This window comes from Somniosus microcephalus, chromosome 3, assembly GCF_052327205.1.
Source record: "Somniosus microcephalus isolate GS21.2 chromosome 3, FLI_Smic_1.0, whole genome shotgun sequence".
NCBI lineage: Eukaryota > Metazoa > Chordata > Chondrichthyes > Squaliformes > Somniosidae > Somniosus > Somniosus microcephalus.
The window spans coordinates 261,481,335-261,505,832 of record NC_140989.1 but is presented as its reverse complement, the minus strand read 5'-3'; the positions used below and the strand labels follow the sequence as shown (position 1 = coordinate 261,505,832).

The window sequence follows — 24,498 nt, the reverse complement described above, 5'->3', positions numbered from 1 at the left end:
GAGAGGGGGGGAGGAGGGGGAGGAGGAGGAGGGGGGAGGGGGGGAGGAGGGGGAGGAGGAGGAGGGGGAGGGGGAGGAGGAGGAGGGGAGGGGGAAGGGGAGGGGGGAGGAGGAGGGGGAGGGGGAGGAGGGGAGGTGGGGGAAGGGGGAGGGGGGAGGGGGAGGGGGGGAGGAGGAGTGGGAGGAGGAGGGGAGGGGGGAGGAGGAGTGGGAGGGGGAGGGGGGAGGAGGAGGGGGAGGAGGAGGGGAGGGGGAGGAGGGGGGAGGGGGAGGAGGAGGAGGAGGAGGGGGAGGGGGAGGAGGAGGGGGGAGGGGGAGGGGGGAGGAGGAGGGAGGGAGGGGGAGGGGGAGGAGGAGGAGGGGGGAGGAGGAGGGGGAGGAGGAGGGGGGAGGAGGAGGAGGGAGGGGGAGGGGGAGGAGGAGGGAGGGGGGAGGGGGAGGAGGAGGGGGGAGGGGGAGGAGGAGGGGGGAGGGGGAGGAGTAGGAGGAGGAGGGAGGGAGGAGGAGGGGGGGGAGGAGGAGGGGGGAGGGGTGGAGGAGGGGGCGGGGTGGGGGGAGAGGGGAGGGGTGGAGGGAGGGGGGGAGGAGGAGTGGGGGTGGAGGGAAGGGGGAGGAGGAGGGGGGGTGGAGGGAGGGGGAGGGGTGGAGGGAGGGAGGAGGAGGGGGGAGGGGGAGGGGTGGAGGGAGGGAGGAGGAGGGGGAGAGGGGGAGGGGGGAGGAGGAGGAGGAGGGGAGGAGGGGGGGAGGAGGAGGGGGGAGGTGGAGGGGGGAGGAGGAGGGAGGAGGGGGGAGGAGGGGGGAGGAGGGGAGGAGGGGGAGGGAGGGGGGGAGGAGGAGGAGGGGGGGAGGAGGGAGGGGGGGTGGGGGGGAGGGGGAGGAGGAAGGGGAGGGGGAGGAGGAGGGGGGTGGAGGGAGGGGGGGAGGAGGAGGGAGGGAGGGGGGAGGAGGAGGAGGGGGGGAGGAGGAGGAGAGGGGGAGGAGGGGAGGGGGAGGGGGAGAGGGGAGGGGAGGAGGAGGAGGAGGGGGAGAGGGGAGGGGAGGAGGAGGGGGAGGGGGAGAGGGGAGGGGAGGAGGAGGGGGAGAGGGGAGGAGGGGGAGAGGGGAGGAGGAGGGGGAGGAGGGAGGGGAGGGAGGGAGGGGAGGGGGAGGAGGAGGAGGGGGAGAGGGGAGGGGAGGAGGAGGGGGAGAGGGGAGGGGGAGAGGGGAGGAGGAGGGGGAGAGGGGAGGGGGAGAGGGGAGGAGGGGGAGAGGGGGGGAGGGGAGGGGGAGGGGGAGGGGGAGGGGGAGGGAAGGGGGAGGGGAGGAGGAGGGGGGAGGGGGAGGGGAGGAGGAGGGGGAGAGGGGAGGAGGGGGAGGGGAGGAGGAGGGGGGTGAGGCGAGTAGGAGGGGGGTGAGTGGGGGGGAGGGAGGGAGGGAGGGGGGAGGGGGGAGGAGGAGGGGGGAGGAAGGGGGGAGGAGGAGGGGGGAGGAAGGGGGGAGGAGGGGGAGGAAGGGGAGGGGAGGAGGAGGAGGGGAAGGGGAGGAGGAGGAGGGGAAGGGGAGGAGGGGGGGTGGGGTGGAGGGGGGGAGGGGGAGGGAGGTAGGGGGAGGGGAGGGGGAGGGAGGTAGGGGGAGGGGAGGGGAGGGGGAGGAGGGGGGAGTGGAGGTGTGGGGGGAGGGGGGAGTGGAGGGGTGGGGGGGAGGGGGTAGTGGAGGGGTGGGGGGGGGAGGGGGGAGTGGAGGGGTGCGGGGGAGGGGGGAGTGGAGGGGTGGGGTGGAGGGGGGGAGTGGAGGGGTGGGGTGGAGGGGGGAGTGGAGGGGGGAGGGAGATGGGGGGTGGAGGTGGAGAGGAGGGGGAGGAGGGGTGGGGTGGAGGGGGAGTGGAGGGGTGGGGTGGAGGGGGATAGGGGGAGGGAGGTGGGGGCAGGAGGAGGGGAGGGGGGAGGGAGAGGGGGGAGGGGGGAGGGAGTGGGGGGGAAGGGGAGAGGGGAAGGGGGGGAGGAGGGGTGGGGTGGAGGGGGTTGGAGGGGGGCAGGAGGGAGGGGGGGAGGAGGAAGGGGGGAGGAAGGGAATGGGGGAAGGGGTGGGGAATGGGGGAAGGGGTGGGGAATGGGGGAAGGGGAGGGGAAGGGAAGGAGGGGGAGGAGGGAGGGGAGGGGAGGAGGAGGGGGAGGGGAGGGGGAAGAGAGGGGAGGTGGGGAGGGGAGGGGTGGGGGAGGGGTGGAGGGAGGGAGGGAGGGGGGGGAGGGGAGGAGAAAGGGAGGGGGAGCCAGCAGACCCTCTCCCCTTTGCCGCCGATGGCTCCGCTGAGCTCCCTGCCACCCCACGCACTGACATGCCGAGCGCAGCGCCCCGGTCAGCCCGAGCCCCGCCCTCCTGAGGCCGGGCCTGAGGCGGCTTGAGATGGCCGATTGCGGCTGGCTGGGCCCGGTTGCCTTGGTAACCCTCCTCCCCTCTCCGCCTCCCAATCTCCGGGACCGGGCCTGAGCGGCTTGAGACGGCCGATTGCGGCTGGTGAGCCCGGTTGCCGGGGTAACCCTCTCCGCTCCCCCACTCCTCCCGAGCCCCGCCCCCCTCGCTAACCTGCTCGCTTCCCTCTGGCCGCGCTCTGTGTGGAGGTGCGCGTGCACCATGCAGCGCAAGCGCGAGGAGGTTGCAGTGAGCCCAGCCAGCCTTTACCAAGATGGCTGGCCGCTGGTTCGGAATCGGGCCCAGCGGGGTGGTGGGGGGTGAAGGGTGGGAGGAGCTTGCCACAAACCAATTGCCTAGGGTCCAGCATGGCTGGCAACAGACGCCCAGGCTTCGAGGCCTACCTGCAAAAACTGGGAATGGTAGGAAAATTAATGAGATTAGATTAAAGATTTAGAAAGTAATTAGCTTTTTTTTAAAACAATATGGCCTAGAAATTCAGTATAGCCACATTCGGGGCGCTACAGTCGGGCGGCCGCTAAAGTTTGCGCCCGGCGCAAGTTCGCGCCACCTTCGCCGATATTCAGTCGCATCGCCCCAAGAGGTTGCTGCTGCGCTAAAACAGGCGATGCACGAATATCATTAGGCGCTAAGCCGGCGGTCCGGGGCGATACCCCCGAGGGCGGGCGCAGCGCAGGTGCGGCGAGTTGCTGATTGACGGCAGTCACTCTGGCGCCGGTCAGCTCTTAAAGGGGGAGGGTGGACTTGTCTGGCTGCCATGCCCTGCGCACTGCAGCCCTGAAGCAAGGCCTGACCAATGCTGGTTCATCAGTTCTACGCCCTGGACCATGGGGAAGCCCGCTATTCTTCCAAATCCCATTGTACGCTCTTGCTGCTTGTCCAGGGTCATGGGGAAGGAGATGTACTGATGTCTCCTTCTGAAAAGGGCATTGTTCACCTGTCGGATGCAGCAATGTACCACGAACTGGGAGATGTTGGCAATGTCCCCAGTAGCGGATTGGAAGGAGCCGGTGGCATAGAAGTTGAGAGCCACCGTCACCTTCACTGCCACCGACAGAGATGTCCTGCTCCTCAGCTGTGGCTGCAGATCTCTGCGAAGCAGGTGGCAGATCTCAGTGACCACCTCCCTTCTGAATCGCAGCCTCCGAACACACTGCTCCTCAGACATGTTCAGATATGAGAACTGCTGGCGGTATACCCTGGGTGGGTAAGGCCTCCTGTGCCGACACCTGTTGGCCCTTCTCCGTCTGGCCATGACTGGCACTCTCTCACGGCGTCTCTGATCCCTTTGAATGCAATGCAGAAAGCCAACGTTTCCACCCATTGTAGCCCCCATTACAGTATATGTGGCGACTCAAGGCTATGGCACTGAAAGTGAAATCCAAGTGCAAAGCTCTGGCCTGAAGCCAGAAGTACCTGTGCGAGCGCTGAGTCAAAGCAGAAAGCTCTCTGCCTTTGTCTCTCACACAGAAGGATTGGCACAAAATGGCTGTCACTTATAATGCAGGAGGAGTCCCCTTTAAATCGCGCCCCCTGCACCCCGCAGCGACTGGGAACCGTTCCCCTCTACCAGTCGCTGGGGGCGCCAGGCGCAAAGAAGGGCGGCGCCACTGAAGTTCCGGTTTGGGGCGCACAAAGGGCGTTGCACGATGAAATGACGTCAGGATCTGTGCGCGCAGCTGAGCGCGCGCAAAGCCTTTGCACCGACGCTAAATCTCTAGTGAAGTTGGGGAGAGGCGCAGATCGCGCTGCGTCCGGCCGCTAGCCGCCTAGCGCCCAACATCTCCTCCTCCTAAGGCGCTACCGGCTGGCGCAAGCAACTGAATTTCTAGGCCTATGTGTTTTAAAAGCAACTTTTTTTTTAAAGACGCAGAAAGCGGGAAAAAGAAATGAAAAGTTTGGAATCAAGATGGCGGCGACTCACCTTGGTTCAGAACGATAAGGCCCGCCCACACACGCACTGATTGGTCGACCGTCAGGTCACCGAAGCGTAGGATTGGTCAATCGTCCCGTCACTCGACTCTAGGAGGGCCCGCCCCTGCCACGCAGCGATTGGTCGACCGTCTGGTCGCTCGACCGTAAGATTGGTCGACCTCGACGTCACTCAATGCTAATGAGCAGATAATGAGCGGAATTTTGAACGTTTTTTGGATACCACGGGCACAATCTTTGTCTCACCAAAACGTAAATACACTTACAACCGTTCTGGAATCGTAAGCTTTCTTTTGATGTAACACACGTGTAGGTACGCTCTGTAACTTTTGATTGTATAGCCGGACAGAGAGACAGAAAGACAGATAGAGAGACATACCGTTTTATATATATAGATTTTAAAAATGTGATTTAAAAAAAAAATTATTTGAGGTTTTAGTGATGTTTTGGGACTTATAGTATTTATAGGTTTGACAGCTCTTCCTGTCAAACTTATGAATGAAGCATTCCCTGCTACCATTGGCTCTTCATGGCCCACGTGATCCCAGAGGATGCATCGAACTAACTGCGCCCCTGGGATACGCAAGCACTGCAATTGGAGGAGGCCCAGGATCGGAATCCCACGCGGGCCCACAGCTCAATGGCCGGTGCGCTAGGTAAGTGCAGGTCGGGGGCTTACACCCGCGGGAAGCACCCGACCCGAATTTCTGGGCCATTATTCATGTGTGATCCTAAAAAGTGAGAGTTAGGAAGAGATATTCCACCATTGGAGCCGAAACAGACAAACTGATCCTGTCCTGACCTGACATCCACACATGTGCACTTCTAGGAGGGGTTACTGGATAGTGATCAGGAACAGCAACCCTGCACGGTCTTTTCCTTCCTAACTTTGGGCTGTTGAATGCAGCACCACGCCTGATGCCCTGGCCATGATCACCTCACTCAGGACAGACTGGGAATCTTCAGTTCTGACGAAAGGTCATCGACCTGAAACATTAACTCTGTTTCTCTCTTCACAGATGCTGCCTGACCTGCTGAGCATCTCCAGCATTTTCTGTTTTTATTTATTTCAGACTGGGAATCTTCCTGGACTTAGCTCAGCGAATTTAACTAGTGGGAAGCTATCAAGAAGTGTTTTTAACAAAAAAAAATATTCTTTTTCACATTTTTGCCCATTTCGCCCCATTACCTTCTCTGCTGAGAGGGTGGAATCATGCATCCTATAGGAATCTTAACAGCATTACTTTATTGAATGGTCAGATCTGAATATGACTGTCAAGCAAGACTAGGATTCAAACTGAGACCTCTTAATTGAGAGTACAACACTGTAGCCCTAGGCTGTTTCAGTATTTAACACTTGCTGTCACTATAATACTTTAATTTGAAAATTAAAAGAGACAAATAAACATCTAGGGCTAAAAATTCGGTGGCGCCGCGTTTGGGGCGCCAAGCTCGCCTGGGCGCCGGAATTTGCGCTCCGGCCAGAGCCGCTTGCGCCCTCCTGATATTCAGTGGGAGCGCCCCAAGAGGGACTCGGGGCGCTGCTCGAGGCTCCCCGCGTCCCGCTTGGGGCGCTCAAACTGAATATCGCCGCACTACGTGCCACAGCGCCACATGCTGTGGCACGGCGCGCTGCTGTACTGCAGGCCTTCCTCCCCTTCTTAAGGGGGTGGGGCCTGCACCAGCGCGATCACCGATCGCGAGTGCCAGCAAAAGAGCCCGACACCGAGGAGAAGTGCCGGGCTTTTGGGACACAGCCGGCACTGCCCGGGGGGTGGATCAGGAGGCCGGGGAGGGCGGCGCGAGGAGGTGCTGGCAGGCGGCCGCCGGAAAAAATGGCCGCCCCGCACCTCCACCTTAATTTGCGCCACTACCACCACAGGTAGGCCCTGTGAACCGGTCGCGATTTGCGACCGGCGTTACAGAGGCGGGCGCGACCAAATATCGCGATCGGGGCAGGAGCGGGGCGCTGCGCACACCAATGACATCATTGGTGGCGGCGCAGCGCTACAAGCTAACGCCATCATTAGCGCCCCGCTAAATATCGCGGGAGGCGTGGCCAGTGGCGCTAAAGCCACTGAGTGCCCTCTTTGGGCGCTAACTGGTGGCGCAGCCCACTGAATTTCTAGGCCCTAGTTTCTGTAATTATGAAGCATTTTACAGCCACAATGTGGTAATCTGCAAGCAAATAGGCTATTTCCTCAAATTTTCAAGTTTTGTTCCAAATCTTTTTAAAATGCAACTTACTGATGCTGGATTTTGTTATTCTTGCCTTCTGAAACAAGATGATGCAGGTACAAGTCGTAAGGTTATGGTGGTGATGATCATGTTTATTTTCTGTAAAACTTTTTAAGCATGAGGGTAAAGCATGAAACAACATGTCGACTGATCTTACGATTCTGCTTGTACTTGAGCAAGTTAACTGACAATTTTTCAGATCACTCAAGCCAACTGTAGATCTGAACCAAACTAAATTATGGCACTGAAACTAAAATGGCGTTTATGGTGCACAAACTTGAAGTAAACAGGGCCGAATGGCCTGTTTCTGTGCTGTAATTTCTATGTAAAACAATGTTTTTATCTAATCTCATTTGTACCTAAAATAATAATTACAGTTTACATATGTGGGATAGATTTTCTGATCTGGGGGCATTTTGTTGGGGTGGGCCTCCCAACCACAATGGTGATGCCCCCTGACCCGAACAGGATCGCCGGACGCAGGGTCATTCGCATGCTGCAGGCAGCCTTCTCGGCTTCCACGGGGGAGTCTTGCCAAAGGAGGAAGAGTCCTGGGGTGAGAAATGTGACTTGTGCCCAAAACATGCGCGGAGTCAGAGGAGCTACCACTCCGCGTGCCGGTCCTGAGGCCCGCGTCAAATTTGGGTCTCATTTAAATGGCACCGGTGAGCAGTGAGCGCCAAATGGGCACCCTGCTGTAGCTCAGCAGTAGGGAAATGTGGGAAATGGGCCAGCCAACAGGTCGGGTCAGTGGGGTGGTAGGAGGTCCAAGGGTGGTGGGTGGTGTAGTGTCCGTGTGTAGATAAAAACACTGAAGACAGGAGTTGGTTCATAGGTATTTACTAAGCAAGTCTGGGGGGGGTTTCTAAAGGATATACACAATACACAGGCTTATATAGCCCAAGTGGCAATTACCGGCATTACGCACACCTGGGGCTCTTAAAGGCACATACACCATAATTGCTCTTAAAGGCACATACACCACAGGTGGAGGGGTTGGTGTCGCCTTGAACGGGTGCCAGTGGCTGGAGGTGTTTTGTGGACCAGGTGAAGCATCTCCTGCTTCTCCCGGGCCCACCAAAATAAAAAATAAACATTTCTTGGGTCTTTTTTTGGAGCGGCCTTGTCATAAATCGCAACTTCTACAAGAAGTAACTCAGGAAGTACTACTGAACGGCTAGCTGAGGGTGCCATCCGAGGAGTATAAATACTCGGGCGTGGGCCCACCTTGACCAGAGACAATCTGGAAACAGGAAGCTAGTGATTACTAACTAGACCCCCATGTTTTGTTACAAGTCGATTAAAGCCTTGCTTTATGTACAACCAAGTGCCTAGTGAGTCTTTATTACATCAGGCCTCCTGCGGTCCACTATAAGGACCACTGATCAGGTCGCTCAAAACCTGGTACAACTAGGCCAGAGCATGTGCGGCACAAGGTCCAGCTGTTTGTATCTGAATTCCACATTCGGGATACTGCATCCCCGATTTGCATTTTTAAGGAGCCAAGTGCCTGCTTCAGGAGGGTGCCCTGGACAAGTAAAAGTCACCTGAGCCAATATGGCACCCAGCACACCTCCTGTCCAGATTGGACACAACAGATGTGCAATCCACTTTGAGGGCAAAATGGCCAGCCGAAAGTTGAATTTCTTCCTCCGTGATGCAGCAGCCTTTGGGGCCTGCTGCTGTGTTGGGATCCTAGCATCCTCTGTGCCCTTGGAGATAGTCAAGAATTTTTAAAGAAAATCTAAGTTGTGTCCTTCAGTCTTCACAAATCAGCACCCTGCGAGTGCCGGTACCAGCCTCGCCAGCAAGAAAGAGCGCTTCACCCCCTTTCTTTCGACCCATGACCCAGCATTAAAAGAGGGCAAACAGTTTAAAATATGATGGAAGCCACATTTCCCTCATTGGAATGTAGTATGTGTGGTCAGGAGTTGCACCACTTTGTATTTGGGAGCAGGGGTCGGTGGGTGGCATACACGGGCAGGTTTTCTCCCACACATGCCCAGATCCGCCAACAATATTGGTGGAGAGAGGGGTGGTGGGTGGAAAATCTTCTATTAATGCAATGGCACATCTGAGTTAAACTGGAGCCAGATGTCCAGCTAATTTGCTGAGCTGAGGATGATATATGGAGCATGGAGACTTCAACGTGACAGGGAAAAACAAGGAAAGTAACTTGTTAAAAAAAATGTATTTTTCTAAAACAGTCACAATAAAATGTAAGACTCCCCCTGTAGTGTATGTACCTTTAAGAGCCCCTGTGTACTGTAATACCGGTAGTGACCACTCGGGTATATAAGCCTGTATAGCGTCTTGTATCTTTTAGTTCACCTCCAGACTTTGTTCAGTAAACACCTGTTAAACCAACTCCTGCATTCCGTGTCTCCATTAACACACGGATACAACAGTGGCGACGAATTGGAAACGGACTTACCTGCAATTCGGCAGCACCTCAAGGAGATCGATTCCTCAGACGAAGGTCGAAGAAGAAAAAAAAAAAAAACTGTGGTTTCACCAGCTAGCCGGGCTGGTGGCAGGTACTGCACTAATCCTTCCTGGGCGGCGGGCTGGGGCTCGATCGGGTGGCTCTGCAGCAGGGCCGAGCAGCGAGTCGGAAGGCGCAGGCAAACAGAGACGGAGGATGGAGCACTCGGAAGACGGCCGGCGATGCAAAGCAGGTCGGCATTCGGACCAAGCAGAGGGAGGGAAAAGTCCCAGAGAGTCCGGCGGGAACGAGTCTCCAACTATTAAAAATATCTGTGTAAATAAAAACAGTGGAGAACAGCGTTGTCAGCAGCGGCAGCGGCGGGAAAGCGCAGGAGGCGCCATTTTTTCTCGGCAGGGAAGAAAGGAAAGCGCGGGAGGCGCCATTTTTGATTTTCAGGATGCCTAAGACTGGCAATATTACTGCTTTTGATAGTGATATAGAGGATTGGACCACATATGTGGAAAGAGTGGAGGTATATTGCACAGCGAATGAAGTAGAGGATGATAAAAAGGCATCGGTACTTCTAAATCTGATGGACGCAAGGACATACGGGCTGTTACGAAACTTAATCACTCCAGCCAAACCGATGGACAAGAATTTTAAGGAGATTGTTGATACCCTACAGGAGCACTTAAACCCAACACCGCTGCTGACAGCGGAACGATTCAAATTCTTCAGGAGGAATCAGCACAAGAATGAAAGTAACGCTGATTACCTCACCGAATTAAGAAAGCTGTCAAAGCACTGCCAATTCGGGGCAGGACTGGCAGATTCTCTACGAGACAAATTCGTCTGTGGTCTCCTAAGTGAAGGAACACAGAAAAGGCTACTTTCTGAGAAAGATTTGACACTGGGCAAGGCTTTCAGTGTGGCTGTATCATATGAAGCAGCAGCAAGAGGAGCTGCAGAGATACAGCAAAAGCCACAGGACTTCGGCACCCATGAAATGACACGGGGTTTCGAGAGATGTTATCGCTGCGGCAGATCCACCCATGACCAGAGGGACTGCTGGTTCAAGGACAAAGCATGCAGGCAATGCGGAAATATGGGACACATTGCACGTGTATGCCGATCTGGAAACAAAAAATCCACTGACAGAAAAAAAATCAATAAGGAAAAGTACAGAAATGTACAAATGATGACGGACAGTAGCTCCGAAGACCAGAAGAGCGATAGCGACTCCGGAAACAAGAGACTAAGCTGTCTCAAATTACATAATGTAATTGCCAAAGAAGATTACCAGACCATTTGGGTTACCCTCACGATAGCGGGGTCCCCTGTTAAAATGGAGCTAGATACAGGATCAGCTCTGAGCGTCATAAGTCGATGGGATTATGAGTGGCTATTTCCGCATATACCTTTGAAAGACACATCCATTATCTTGAAGACATATACGGGGCAGAAAGTATACCCCAGAGGGAAAATAAAAGGTGCCTGTTGTATACAACGGCAAGGAAATACAGAAGTTGTATTTATACGTTCTGCAAGATGGTGGTCCACCGTTGTTGGGACGTGAATGGATCAGGAAGATACGTTTAGACTGGCACTCCATTCAGGCACTGACGGTGACCAGTAAGAAAAAAAATGATGATGACGTCATACCTGAACGATTAAAAGACATCTTGGCTAATGCCAAAGAAGTGTTCAACAGGAACTAGGAACCTTGAAAGGCGTCACCGCCTCAATAAAAGTGGAAGATGCGGCAATTCCCAAGTTTTTTAAGGCAAGGCCGGTGCCATACGCAATTCGTCCAGCAGTCGAGGCAGAGCTGGAGAATTTGGAAAAAGCAGGCGTGTTATCCAAGGTAGATTGGAGCGAGTGGGCAACACCCATCGTCTCAGTCATGAAGAAAACATTGAATAATGATAAATCTGAAGAACAGAGAAAAATTCGCATCTGTGGGGACTTCAAGGTGACCATAAACCCGGTCCTTCACACGATACAGTATCCTCTTCCGAGGATAGAAGATACTTTCGCCTCACTATCCGGAGGGAAACGTTTCACCAAAATTGACTTGGCACAGGCATATCTGCAGATGGAGGTTGAGGAGGCCTCTAAAAAGTATCTCACGATAAACACACACAAAGGCCTGTACCAGTACAATTGACTGGTTTGCGGAGTAGCATCAGCTCCAGCTATCTGGCAAAGAGCTATGGAGCAAGTCCTGCAAGGGATTCCGGGGACTCAATGCTACCTAGATGACATCCTTGTAACAGGAGAAAACGACAACGAGCACCTTGCCAATTTGGAGCAGGTGCTCACTAGGCTGAGAGAACGGGGCCTACGAGCAAATCGCCCCAAGTGCGAATTTTTCCAGAAACAAATATATTGTGGCCATATAATTGACGAAGAAGGGTTGCATAAGTCACCTGAAAAAATTGAAGCGGTCATAAAAGCCCCAGCACCTGAAAATGTCTCACAATTAAGGTCGTTCCTGGGATTGATAAATTACTATCATAAATTTTTACCTAACTTGTCAACTGTTCTGCACCCTCTTAACGCACTGCTACAAACGGGAGTAATTTGGAAATGGAGCGAAGACTGTAAACGTGCCTTCCATAAATGCAAAGGCTTGATCACGTCCAAGGAAGTGTTGGCTCATTACAACCCATCACTGCCAATCAGACTGGCGTGCGATGCATCCCCTTACGGCGTAGGAGCGGTATTATCGCATAGATTCCCTGATGGCTCGGAGCGGCCGATAGCTTTTGCGTCATGCTCATTCAACTCAGCTGAGCGTAACTATGCCCAGATCGACAGGGAAGCACTCAGCCTGGTGTGGGGAGTGAAGAAATTCAACCATTACCTACACGGACAAAAATTTACCTTGTTGACTGACCATCAACCCCTCGTCTCCATATTCAACCCTAAAAAGGGCGTTCCCATTATGACAGCGCAAAGGCTACAGAGGTGGTCCCTTTTCCTAGGGGCACACCAATATGACATAGAATACAAAGGATCAAAACAGCATGGGAATGCTGACGGTTTATCGCACCTACCGTTGCCAACGGTAGAAGAGGCACCTACAGTGGACCCAGTGGAGATGTTCCACTCAACCATAGTGGAATGTCTACCAGTAACAAATTCTACCATTGAAAAGGAAACGAGAAATGACCCGACTCTCTCACGAGTCTACGATTTAACGGTGAAGGGATGGCCAGCACATGGCGAACCACTGTTGCCAGCATTCTCGCAAAGAAGAGAACAGCTGTCAGTGTGCCGAGGAACCTTGATGTGTGGATCCAGAGTGGTGACCACCCAAACTCCAGGATAAAGTGCTAAAGGAGCTTCACGGGCATCTGGGTGGAGTGAAAATGAAGAACCTAGCCAGAGCGTTTGTGTGGTGGCCAGGTATCGATGGAGACATCGAAGAAATGACCAAGAGCTGTCTAGGATGCCAGAAGGTCCAAAACGCCCCACCACAAGCCCCTCTACATCCATGGGAGTGGCCCTCATCTCCATGGCAAAGGGTACATATCGACTTTGCTGGTCCATTTATGGACTCAATGTTCTTAATCGCGGTTGATGCACACTCCAAGTGGCCGGAGGTAATAAAGATGTCCTCCACCACCACGGAAAAAACCATCACAGTATTAAGGACCATATTTGCCAGGAATGGGCTGCCTGAACAGATCTGTTCTGATAATGGACCGCAATTTGTGTCTGAAGAATTCAGGAAGTTCTTAAAAAACAATGGGGTTAAGCACTACACGTCCGCCCCATACCATCCCGCCACCAATGGATTAGCTGAAAGGTTTGTCCAGACCTTCAAGAAGGCCATAAAGGCCATGGGTAATGAAGACATAAATCTACAACATAAGGTAGATAACTTCTTGTTTGCATACAGGAATGCAACACGTGGTTACAAACCAAACTCCCGCCATGATGTTTTTCAATAGAAGACTAAGATGCCGGCTGGATTTGATCAAGCCAAACATCAGAAGGGACGTAGAGAACCGGCAATTTCAAGGCATGAATGAAAGGCCAACTAGAACCTTCCAGATAGGTCAACAAGTTTTGGCCCGGGACTACCGTACCGAGAAATGGCAGCCTGGAACTATTTGCACACGACTAGGACCGCTGATGTATACCGTGGACATTGGAGAAAGCATAATAAGGCGCCATGCGGACCAGATCATAGAGTCATCCGAAAAAGGACAACCTACACCACAACTCTATACGCCTAATGATGAAGCAGAGATACCCATAGTATCTACCTCCGATCCGGTGATACTGGAACCAGATGAACCCGACACTGGCATTCAAGCCGAATCGACCTTGTCAAAAGAACCTACTACACCACCGAAAACGACTACACCACCGAGGCGTTATCCGGGCCGAGTCAGGAAGCCTCCAGAGAGACTGACTTATAATTGATTAAATGCAGCAAATGTGTAGATTATTGTTCTTGTAAACATGTTAATTAATGATTACTTAAAATGTTATGTACTAATTATCTAGAAGGGGAGGAATTGTAGTGTATGTACCTTTAAGAGCCCCTGTAATACCGGTAGTGACCACTCGGGTATATAAGCCTGTATAGCGTCTTGTATCTTTTCGTTCACCTCCAGACTTTGTTCAGTAAACACCTGCTAAACCAACTCCTGCATTCCGTGTCTCCATTAACACACGGATACAACACCCCCCTCAAAATCTATTATTCCCTTTGTATTATCTTTACTGAGAAGTTATGTTTGGAAGCCTATTGTTTAAATTTAAAAAATTGAATGATATTACAAGCAGGTCAGAACATCTTAGTAGAGAATCTTTAGGTTTATTAATGAAAAGGTTGAAGTCCTGCAAAATCCCATGGAAGATAATTACACCAAGCATTAAAGATCAAAAGACAACCACGTGCTATTCAATGGCTATTTTTGACTTTTTAGATTGATTTCTGATTCATGACATATAGGTGATATGCTCAGCGCGTTATGGGAGCAGAAATATGTTTTAATGTGGAACACATTCCTCTATTTATAATCACTCCACTTCCCCTTTTAATTTTAATATGTGTCTCTCTCGTAACCTTTGGAGAAGGGAGTGGTGTGAATGGTGGACTCCTTCAGTGTCACTTCATGACAACTATCTGTTTTGCATGTGAGGTTGTGGCATTCCGCTGATTCTCGTGGCAATCTGTTGTCCTCGTATTGAATACGAGCGTGAATAGATGCAGGATTTGGTTTGTGAAGGTGTGTGTTGCAAACAGTATACTGTACCTTACATGTATTGTCACCAATGCAGCCACTTGTTACATTTACAAGAGTTCTGTTACTGTAAGAATCCTCAGAGACACCAATGGGATAAAACTCCAGTCTTTTGTTGTTGATTTTTAAGTCCTGGATACATCCTTTAAAGTATCTTCCATCCTGAGCTTGTTCCAGCTGACCCGGCAGGCCTCCGATATATGCCACGTCACCAGCTCGAACTCTAATTGGATGAATATGAATGTGGCCTACCACCTGTCCAGACTGAACAAGTTCCATTTTTTTTTTTTTTATCTTCACCGTTATTAAATGAAAACCACTGTCGGTGGTGTAGTGACTACTTGTAAGGGTTTTGGACAAGTGAGATTGGACTACAATTCTGCCAGTGTCCAACCCTATCTGAAGATACTGAGCACTGCTGTTCTTCAGGACGAATAACAAACCATTTGGTTTACGTGAGCGAACGAACATTGATATGTTCACTTCTTCTCCTGGATCATCATCAATGGTAAACAAAGCGTAGCCTTTGGAATCCTCATGGCCAAATCTGCCAGGAATGAGTTCTGTTAAAAGATAAAGAAATTAGATTAACAGCTTTGTAGAAAAAAAATGCATATTATTTATAAAGAAGTAAAAAAGTATTGAAACATCCCAAAATATTAGAGTGCTTTAGCTCATATAAAATCATTATTAATTTACCTGTGATTGTAACTGGCTTTGTATAAATTAATCTTTAAACTATTCTTGAAAAGCCCTCAATGATTCTCACAAACTGGAAGTGAAGGTTTTGAAAGTCTATCAAGAGGATCCCACTTAATTATCTCCACATTACTTGATACCTCGGTATTTATATCAAGGAAGCTGGTACTCCCATCAACACCACCACCACCCCTCCCTGAGAAATTTTCTCACATCGCGTGTGTTTTTTTTGTAGAACAGAAATAACCAGATTTTCAGGAATAGAATGCATTCTGTTGGCCAAGGCACAAAGGCAAAAAAAACCTGGTGGGAATATCTCGGGTGAGAAGGGCGGGCAGGCCTATTCAATACATGGTGTCAGCTGTGGCTCAGCGGGTAGCACTCTCGCCTCTGAGTCAGAAGGTTGTGGGTTCAAGGCCCACTCCAGAGACTGCAGCATGGTGGTTAGGTTATTGGACTAGTAATCCAAAGGCCTGGACTAATGATCCAGAGATGTGAGTTTAAATCCCACCACGGCAGCTGGGGAATTTAAATTCAGTTAATTAAATAAATCTGGAATAAAAAGCTAGTATCAGTAATGGTGATCATGAAACTATCATTTTGTCGTAAAAACCCATCTGGTTCATTAATGTCACTAATAGGGAAGGAAATCTGTCATCCTTACCTGGTCTGGCCTATATGTGACTCCAGACCCACAGCAATGTGGTTGACTCTTAACTGCCCTCTGAAATGGCCTAACAAGCCACTCAGTTGTAACAAACCACTATGAAAAACAATAATAAGAGTAAAGCAGGATGGACCACCCAGCATTGACCTCGGCACCGGCTTCAGACACGACAATGGCACATTCTGCCCATTCGACCCTGCAAAGTCCTCCTCACTATCACCTGGGGACTTCTGCCAAAATTGGGCTGAAACTAGTCAAGCAACAGCCTGAGTATAATCATACTCAACAACAACAGCTTGTATTTATATAGCGCCTTTAATGTAGTAAAACGTCCCAAGGCGCTTCACAGGAGTATTATAAGGCAAAAAAAATTGACATCTAGCCACATAAGGAGAAATTAGGGCAGGTGAAAGAGGTATGTTTTAAGGAGGAAAAAGAGGTAGAGAGGCGGAGAGGTTTAGGCAGGGAATTCCAGAGCTTAGGACCTAGGCAACAGAAGGCACGGCCACCAATGGTTGAGTGATTATAATCAAGGATGCTCAAGAGGGTAGAATTAGAGGAGCGCAGATATCTCAGGCGGGGCGGGAGGGCGGGGGGGGTGGGTGGTAGGCTGGAGGAGATTACAGAGATAGGGAGGGGCGAGGCCATGGAGGGATTTGAGAACAAGGATGAGAATTTTGAAATCGAGGTGTTGCTTAACCGGGTGCCAATGTAGGTTAGCGAGCACAGGGGAGATGGGTGAACAGGACTTGGGGCAAGTTAGGACATGGGCAGCCGAGTTTTAGATGACCTTAAGCTTACATAAGGTAGAATGTGGGAGGCCAGCCAGGAGTGCGTTGGAATAGTCAAGTCTAGAAATAACAAAGGCATGGATGAGGGTTTCAGCAGCGGATGAGCTAGGGCAAGGGCGGAGACAGGTGATGTTATGGAGGTGGAAATAGGCGGTCTTAGTTATGCCGGGATATGTGGTTGGAAGTGTTAAGTCCGTGAATGATTTAGACACGGACTAGCAGGAGTGAAAACAAAGAGATGTTTACTGGTGGAAGTCCATAACGAATCTAAACAACAGAGGCTCTCTAGCGCCTTTTTATACAGGGGTGGTCACTGCCGGTACTGCAGTCTGAGACCAGTTATTCTCTTAAAGGTACATACACAACAATTCCTCCCCTTTTAGATAAACAGTACATAACATTCATTTAACAACTAAATGATAACGAATTACAATCACAATTACGGTTACTAGATACAGTGGTTAAGTTTAAGCAATTATAAGTTCAGTCTTTGAGCAGGCTTCCTGATTCTGTCTGGATAACGCCTCTTTGGGGTAACAGGTTCTCTGGCAATGTTGAGTCGGAATCAATGTCGTTGTTTGGTTCATCTGCTTCCAATATTACCGGTTCTGCGGTAGCTGCAATTGGAACGTCGATTTCATTACCAGGTGTATCAGATCGTGGTGTGGAGTTGACGTTTTCCCGTGACTGTAGCATCTGGTCAGCATGGCGTCTTACAATGCTCTCCCCAACGTCCACGGTATACATGAGAGGTCCTTGTCGTGTACAAATCGTTCCTGGCTGCCATTTCTCAGTGCGGTAGTCCCGGGCCAAAACTGGTTGACCTATCTTAAAACTCCTGGTCGGCCTTTCATTCATATTCTGAAACTGCCTGTTCTCCACATCCCTTCGGACGTTTGGCTTAACCAAATCCAAGCGGCATCGTAGTCTTCGATTGAAGAACATCATGGCTGGAGTTTGGTTGGTAACCGCATGTGTCGCATTCCGGTAGGCAAACAAGAAGTTGTCCACCTTGTGTTGTAGGGGTATATCTTCATTACACATTGCCTTGATAGCCTTCTTGAATGTTTGGACAAACCTCTCGGCCAATCCATTAGTGGCTGGATGATATGGGGCAGATGTGTAATGCTTAACACCATTGTTCTTTAAGAACCTCCGGAACTCTTCAGACACAAACTGTGGTCCATTGTCAGAGCAAATCTGTTCAGGCAGCCCATTCCTGGCGAATATTGTTCGTAAAACTGTGATAGTTTTTTCCGTGGTGGTTGAGGACATTTTTATTACCTCTGGCCACTTTGAATGAGCATCCACCGCAATTAAAAACATCGAGTCCATGAAGGGACCAGCAAAATCAATGTGCACCCTTTGCCATGGAGATGAGGGCCACTCCCATGGATGCAGAGGAGCTTGTGGTGGGGCGTTTTGGACCTTCTGGCATCCTGCACAGCTCTTGGTCATCTCTTCGATTTCTCTATCGATTCCCGGCCACCACACAAACGCTCTGGCTAAGCTCTTCATTTTTACCCCACCCAGATGATCCTCATGAAGCTCATTGAGCACTCTATCCGTCAACTTAGGTGGAATTACTACTCTGGATCCACACATCAAGGTTCCTCTGCACACTGACAGCTGTTCTCTTCTCGGCGAGAATGCTGGCAGCAGTGGTTCGCCATGTGCTGGCCATCCCTTCACCGTTAAATCATAGACCCGTGATAGTGTCGGGTCATTCTGTGTTTCCTTTTCTATGTTTGCATTCGTCACAGGGAGACATTCGACTATGGTCGAGTGGAATAACTCCATTGGATCCACTGCAAGGTCTTCTTCTTCCACTGTCGGCAACGGTAGACGTGACAATCCATCAGCATTTCCATGCTGTTTAGTTCCTTTGTACTCGATGTCATATTGGTGTGCCCCTAGGAAAAGGGACCATCTCTGCAGCCGTTGTGCTGTCATTATCGGTACGCCCTTCTGAGGGTTGAAAATGGAGACAAGAGGTTGATGATCGGTTAGTAGAGTAAATTTTTGACCGTGCAGATAGTGATTGAACTTCTTCACCCCCCACACTAGGCTGAGGGCCTCTCTGTCAATCTGGGCGTAGTTACGCTCGGCAGAAGTTAACGAGCGTGACGCAAAAGCTATCGGCCTCTCCAAACCATCAAGGAATTTATGTGACAGTACCGCCCCAATGCCGTAGGGAGACGCATCACACGCCAGCCTGATGGGCAGTGCTGGGTTGTAGTGAGCCAATACTTCCTTCGAAGTGATTAAGTCCTTACTCTTCTGAAAAGCACGTTTACAATCATCGCTCCATTTCCATGCTACCCCCGTTCGTAGCAGGGCGTTCAGTGGGTGCAGAATTGTCGACAAATTCGGCAAAAACTTATGATAGTAATTCACCAACCCGAGGAATGACCTCAGTTGCGACACATTTTCAGGCGCTGGGGCCTTAACAACCGCTTCAATTTTGTCAGGGGACTTATGTAACCCCTCTTCATCAATCACGTGGCCACAATACGATATCTGTTTCTTAAAAAATTCGCACTTGGGGCGGTTGGCTCGCAACCCATGTTCCCGTAGTCTAGTGAGCACCTGTTCTAGGTTGTTAAGGTGTTCACTGTCATCTTCACCTGTTACAAGGATGTCGTCCAAGTAACACTGAGTCCCCGGAATCCCTTGCAGGACTTGTTCCATCGCTCTTTGCCATATCGCCAGAGCCGATGCTACTCTGAATACCAATCGATGATACTGGTAAAGACCTTTGTGAGTGTTTATCGTGAGATACTTCCTAGAGGACTCTTCAACCTCCATCTGCAAATATGCTTGTGCTAGATCAATTTTTGTAAAACGCTTCCCTCCAGACAGTGAGTCGAAGATGTCTTCTATCTTTGGAAGAGGATATTGTACTGTGTGAAGGACAGGGTTCACCGTCACCTTGAAATCCCCACAGATGCGAATCTTCCTTGGCTCTCCGGACTTATTGCTTAACGTTTTCTTCATGACAGGAACGATGGGTGTCGCCCACTCGCTCCAGTCGACCTTTGACAACACACCCGCCTTCTTCAGATTCTCCAGCTCTACCTCGACGGCTGGGCGAATTGCATATGGTACCGGTCTTGCTTTGAAAAACTTGGGAACTGCATTCTCTTCTATTTTTAACGAGGCGGTTACGCCTTTAAGCGTGCCCAGTTCTTGTTGAAATACCTCTTTGGCGTTAGCTAAGATTGTTGACAATCATCCAGGAATGACGTCGTCATCTTTTTTACCGTCCTCCGTCATTGCATGAATGGAATGCCAATCTAAGTTTATCTTCCTGATCCATTCCTGTCCCAATAACGGTGGTCCACCATTTGGCAGTATGTAGAGATACAATTTCCATATTTTCTTGCCATTGTATTCGACAGGCACCCTTATTTTTCCTCTGGGGTATACTTTTTGCCCCGTATACGTCGTCAAGACGATGGATGTCTCTCTCAAGGGTATGTGTGAAAATAGCCGCTCGTAGTCTCGTCGATTCATGACGGTTAGCGCTGATCCTGTATCCAATTCCATTTTAACTTGGGACCCTGCTATCGTGAGGGTGACCCAAATGGTTCGGTGATCCTCTTTTGCGATTACATTGTGAAGTTTGAGACAGCTTAATCTCCTGTTCTCGGATTCACTATTGCTCATCTGGTCTTCGGAACTACTGTCCGTCATCTTTTGTACTTTCTTGTACGGTTCCTTAGTAGCCTTTTTGTTGTCGCTGGTCTTCTTCCGAGACCTACAAACTCGTGCAATGTGTCCAATCTTCCCGCATTGTCTGCATATTTTGTCTTTGGACCAGCAGTCCTTCTGGTCATGGTTAGTTCTGCCGCAGCGATAACATTTTGCAATTCCCTGTGTCATTTCGTGGGTGCCGTATTCCTGTGGTTTTTGTTGAATTTCTGCAGCTCCCCTGGCTGCTGTTTCATACGATACTGCCACGCTGAAAGCCTTATCTAGCGTCAGCTCTTTTTCTGCGAGTAACTTCTTCTGTGTTCCTTCACTCAGGAGTCCACAGACAAATTTGTCCCGTAGGGTATCTGCCAGTCCTGCTCCGAACTGGCAGTGCTTTGATAGCTTGCGTAGTTCCGTAAGATACTCAGCATTGCTCTCATCTTTGTGCTGAGTTCTCCTGTGGAATTTAAATCTTTCTGCTATCAACAGCGGTGCAGGGTTTAAGTGCTCCTGTAGAACAGCAACAATTTCGTTAAAACTCTTCGCCTTCGGTTTGGCTGGAGTAATCAGATCCCGCAATAGGCCGTACGTTCTAGCGCCCATTAAGTTTAACAATATCGATGCCTTTTTCCCCTCCTCTATATCGTTTGCCTCGAAATATACCTCTACTCTTTCCACATACGTGGTCCAGTCCTCTAATGTATTATCAAAAGCAGTGATACAGCCAGTCTTCGGCATCTTGCAAATCTAAAATGGCGCCTCCCGCGCTTTGCCTTCTTCTCCGATTTAACAAAATGGCGCCTCCCGCGCTTTGTCTTCTTCCCCGCTGTTGTTAGCGCTGCTTTCCACGGTTTCTTGCGCGTATTCTTTTTCTTTTATTATTTTCCCGTCATGGAGTGGACCGTCTGAGACACTTCCCTCCCTCTTCTGAGGTCCGAACGCTGCCCAGCTTTGAAACACCGGCCGTGCCCTGTGTGCTCCACCCTCTCTCTCTCCTTGCTTCCCGGCTCGTTGCCCGGCCCCGTTGAAAGGCCACCCGATCGAGCTTCAGCCCGCCGCAGCCCAGGAAGGATCAGAGCACTACCTGCCACCGGCCCGATTAGCTGGGAAACCACGGACCGAGGAACCCAGCCTGGCTCTGGAAAGTCGCTCCTGCAAAGCCTTGAACTCGATGATTGACGGTCGACGCCCGTTTCTCGAGTTTCAATGGCCTCTATTTTTTTTCTTTCTTCTGGCTCCGACCTTCAACAACGTCGTCGGAGCTGCTGCTGAGTTGCAGGTAAGTTCGTTTCTTTACTCGTCGCCAGTGTTAAGTCCGTGAATGATTTAGACACGGACTAGCAGGAGTGAAAACAAAGAGATGTTTACTGGTGGAAGTCCATAACGAATCTAAACAACAGAGGCTCTCTAGCGCCTTTTTATACAGGGGTGGTCACTGCCGGTACTGCAGTCTGAGACCAGTTATTCTCTTAAAGGTACATACACAACAGGAAGCTAATATGGATATGGATTGGAGGGTAGCTAATGTAACCCCACTATTTAAAAAAGCTGGTAGAGAGAAAACAGGGAATTATAGACCGGTAAGCCTGACATTGGTAGTGGGGAAAATGCTAGAGTCCATTGTAAAAAATGGAATAGCAGAGCACTTGGAAAACAGTGACAGGATCGGACAAAGTCAACATGGATTTACAAAAGGTAAATCATGCTTGACTAATCTACTGGAATTTTTTGAGCATGTAACTGGTAGAATAGACAAGGGAGAACCAGTGGATGTGGTGTATTTGGACTTTCAGAAGGCTTTCGATAAGGTCCCGCATAAGAGATTAGCGTGCAAAGCTAAAGCACATGGGATTGGGGGTAAGGTACTGACTTGGATAGAGAACTGGTTGGCAAACAGGAAGCAAAGAGTTGGAATAAACGGGTCTTTTTTCGAGTCCTGGGACTCAGTGAAGTAACTACTAACACTACTAACAATAACCAGCCCCAGGACAGTGACAGCGTAACACAAAGAATTCGACCCAACACAATTGTCACTAAGCAAAAGGAAAAATATCTGTCATATTGGGCAGAAACAACAAAAACCCAAAGCAAACTCAATTGCTACTTGGCCCTAAACAGACAATACAACATGGCTGATTACCTGACCATGGTAAAGGATAGCAAACTGAGAAAATCCATGACAATGTACAGACTTAGTGAACATAGCCTGGCGATCGAAAAAGGTAGACACAGGCAGACCCGGCTACCAAGAGAGGACAGGATATGCTCTCACTGCAGTCAGGGAGTGGTGGAGACAGAGATGCACTTCCTCACAGCTTGTAGAAAATATCAGAGCATAAGGGAGAATTTCTACCCAAAATTCACAAAAATATGCCCGGAATTCAGAAATTTGAATGACGACCAAAAACTCCCATACCTACTAGGGGAAGAAAGAAATTGTGTAACCTTAGCGGCACACTATGTTACAGCTTGCCATAAACAGAGGGACAACCACTAAATATAAGAAAAGAGTATATACAAATTATATGATTGTATATTTATACACTCAGGGATATATCTGTTTATACACTGTATGGATAGATCTATATTTATGTGTTCAACCATGAATGTTTTTCGATGCTTTGGCAACATAAGATGTACCTTGTCATGCCAATAAAGCGATTTGAATTGAATTGAATTGAATTGACTAGTGGGGTACCGCAGGGATCGGTGCTATGACCCCAGCTATTCACAATATATATTAATGATATAGACGAGGGAACTAGATGTAATATCTCCAAGTTTGCAGACGACACAAAGCTGGGTGGGCGTGTGTGTTGTGAGGAGGATGCAGAGAAACTCCAGTATGATTTGGACAGGTTGGGTGATTGGGCAGATGCATGGCAGATGCAGTATAATGTGGATAAATGCAAGGTTATCCACTTTGGTGGCAAAAACAGGAAGGCAGATTATTATCTGAATGGCAATAGATTGGGAAAAGGGCAAGTGCAACGAGACCTGGGTGTCCTTGTGCACCAGTCGCTGAAGGTAAGCATGCAGGTGCAGCAGGCGGTTAAGAAGGCAAATGATATGTTGGCCTTCATAGCGAGAGGATTCGAGTACAGGAGCAAGGATGTCTTGCTGCAGTTGTACAGGGCCTTGGTGAGACCACACTTTGAGTACTGTGTGCAGTTTTGGTCGCCTTATCTGAGGAGTTCTTGCCATGGAGGGAGTGCAGTGAAGATTCACCAGACTGATACCTGGGATGGCAGGAATGACGTATGAAGAGAGATTGGGTCGATTGGGCTTGTATTCACTAGAGTTTAGAAGAATGAGAGGGGATCTCATTGAAACTTATAAAATTCTAACAGGACCAGACAGACTAGATGCAGGAAGGATGTTCCTGATGGCGGGGGAGTCCAGAACCAGGTGTCACAGTCTAAAGCTAAGGGTAAACCATTTAGGACTGAGATGAGGAGGAATTTCTTCACCCAAAGAGTGGTGAACCTGTGGAATTCTTTACCACAGAAAGCCGTTGAGGCCAATTCATTAAATATATTCAAGAAGGAGTTAGATATATTTCATTAGGCTAAAGGGATCAAGGGATATGGGGAGAAAGCAGGGACAGGGTACTGAATTTGGATGATCAGCCATGATCTTATTAAATGGCGGAACAAGCTTGAGGGGCCGAATGGCCTACTCCTGCTCCTATCTTCTATGTTTCCATGTTTCTAAGCTCATTTCTGGGTCAAATATGACACCAAGGTTGCGAACAGTGTGGTTCAACCTCAGACAGATGTTAGGGAGAGGGATGGAGTCAGTGGCTAGGGAACAAAGTTTGTGGCAGGGACCGAAAACAATGGCTTTGGTTTTCCCATTCATTAATTGGAGAAAATTTCTGCTCTACATTCAGAACTGGATGCCGGATAAGCAGTCTGACAATTTAGAGACCATGGAGGGGTCGAGGGAAATGGTGGTGAGGTAGAGCTGGGTGTCGTCAGCGCACATGTGGAAACTGACGCTGTGTTTTCAGATGATGTCACCAAGGGGCAGCATATAGATGAGAAATAGGAGGGGGCCAAGGATAGATCCTTAGGGGACACTAAAGGTAACAATGCAGGAGCGGGAAGAGAAGCCGTTGCAGGTGATTCTCTGGCTACGGTTAGATAGATAAAAATGGAACCAGGCGAGTGCAGTCTCACCAAGCTGGACAATGGTGGAGAGGAGTTGGAGAAGGATGGAGTGGTCAACCATGTCAAAAGCTGCAGACAAGTCAAGAAGGATGAGGAAGGATAGCTTACCTTTGTCACAGTCACAAAGGATGTCATTTGTGACTTTGAGAGCTGTTTCAGTACTGTGGCGGGGCGGAAACCTGATTGGAGGTTTTCAAACATC

At 50.2% G+C, this 24,498-nt stretch overlaps 1 protein-coding gene across 5 annotated transcripts in view; it reads right to left on the bottom strand.

The window, feature by feature from the left end:
- The window catches only part of crb1 (crumbs cell polarity complex component 1), a 176,560-nt gene that overhangs the window by 41,081 nt on the left and 110,981 nt on the right, over window positions 1–24,498 (bottom strand). For all 5 annotated transcript variants that reach the window (XR_015077644.1, XM_085982398.1, XM_085982397.1 and 2 more), the window contains exon 7: window positions 14,284–14,834. Coding sequence is in view for 4 of the 5 variants with exons in the window: in XM_085982398.1 (XP_085838524.1) it covers window positions 14,284–14,834 (551 nt within the window). In the remaining variant the exon portion in view is untranslated. The remainder of the gene's footprint in view (window positions 1–14,283; window positions 14,835–24,498) is intronic.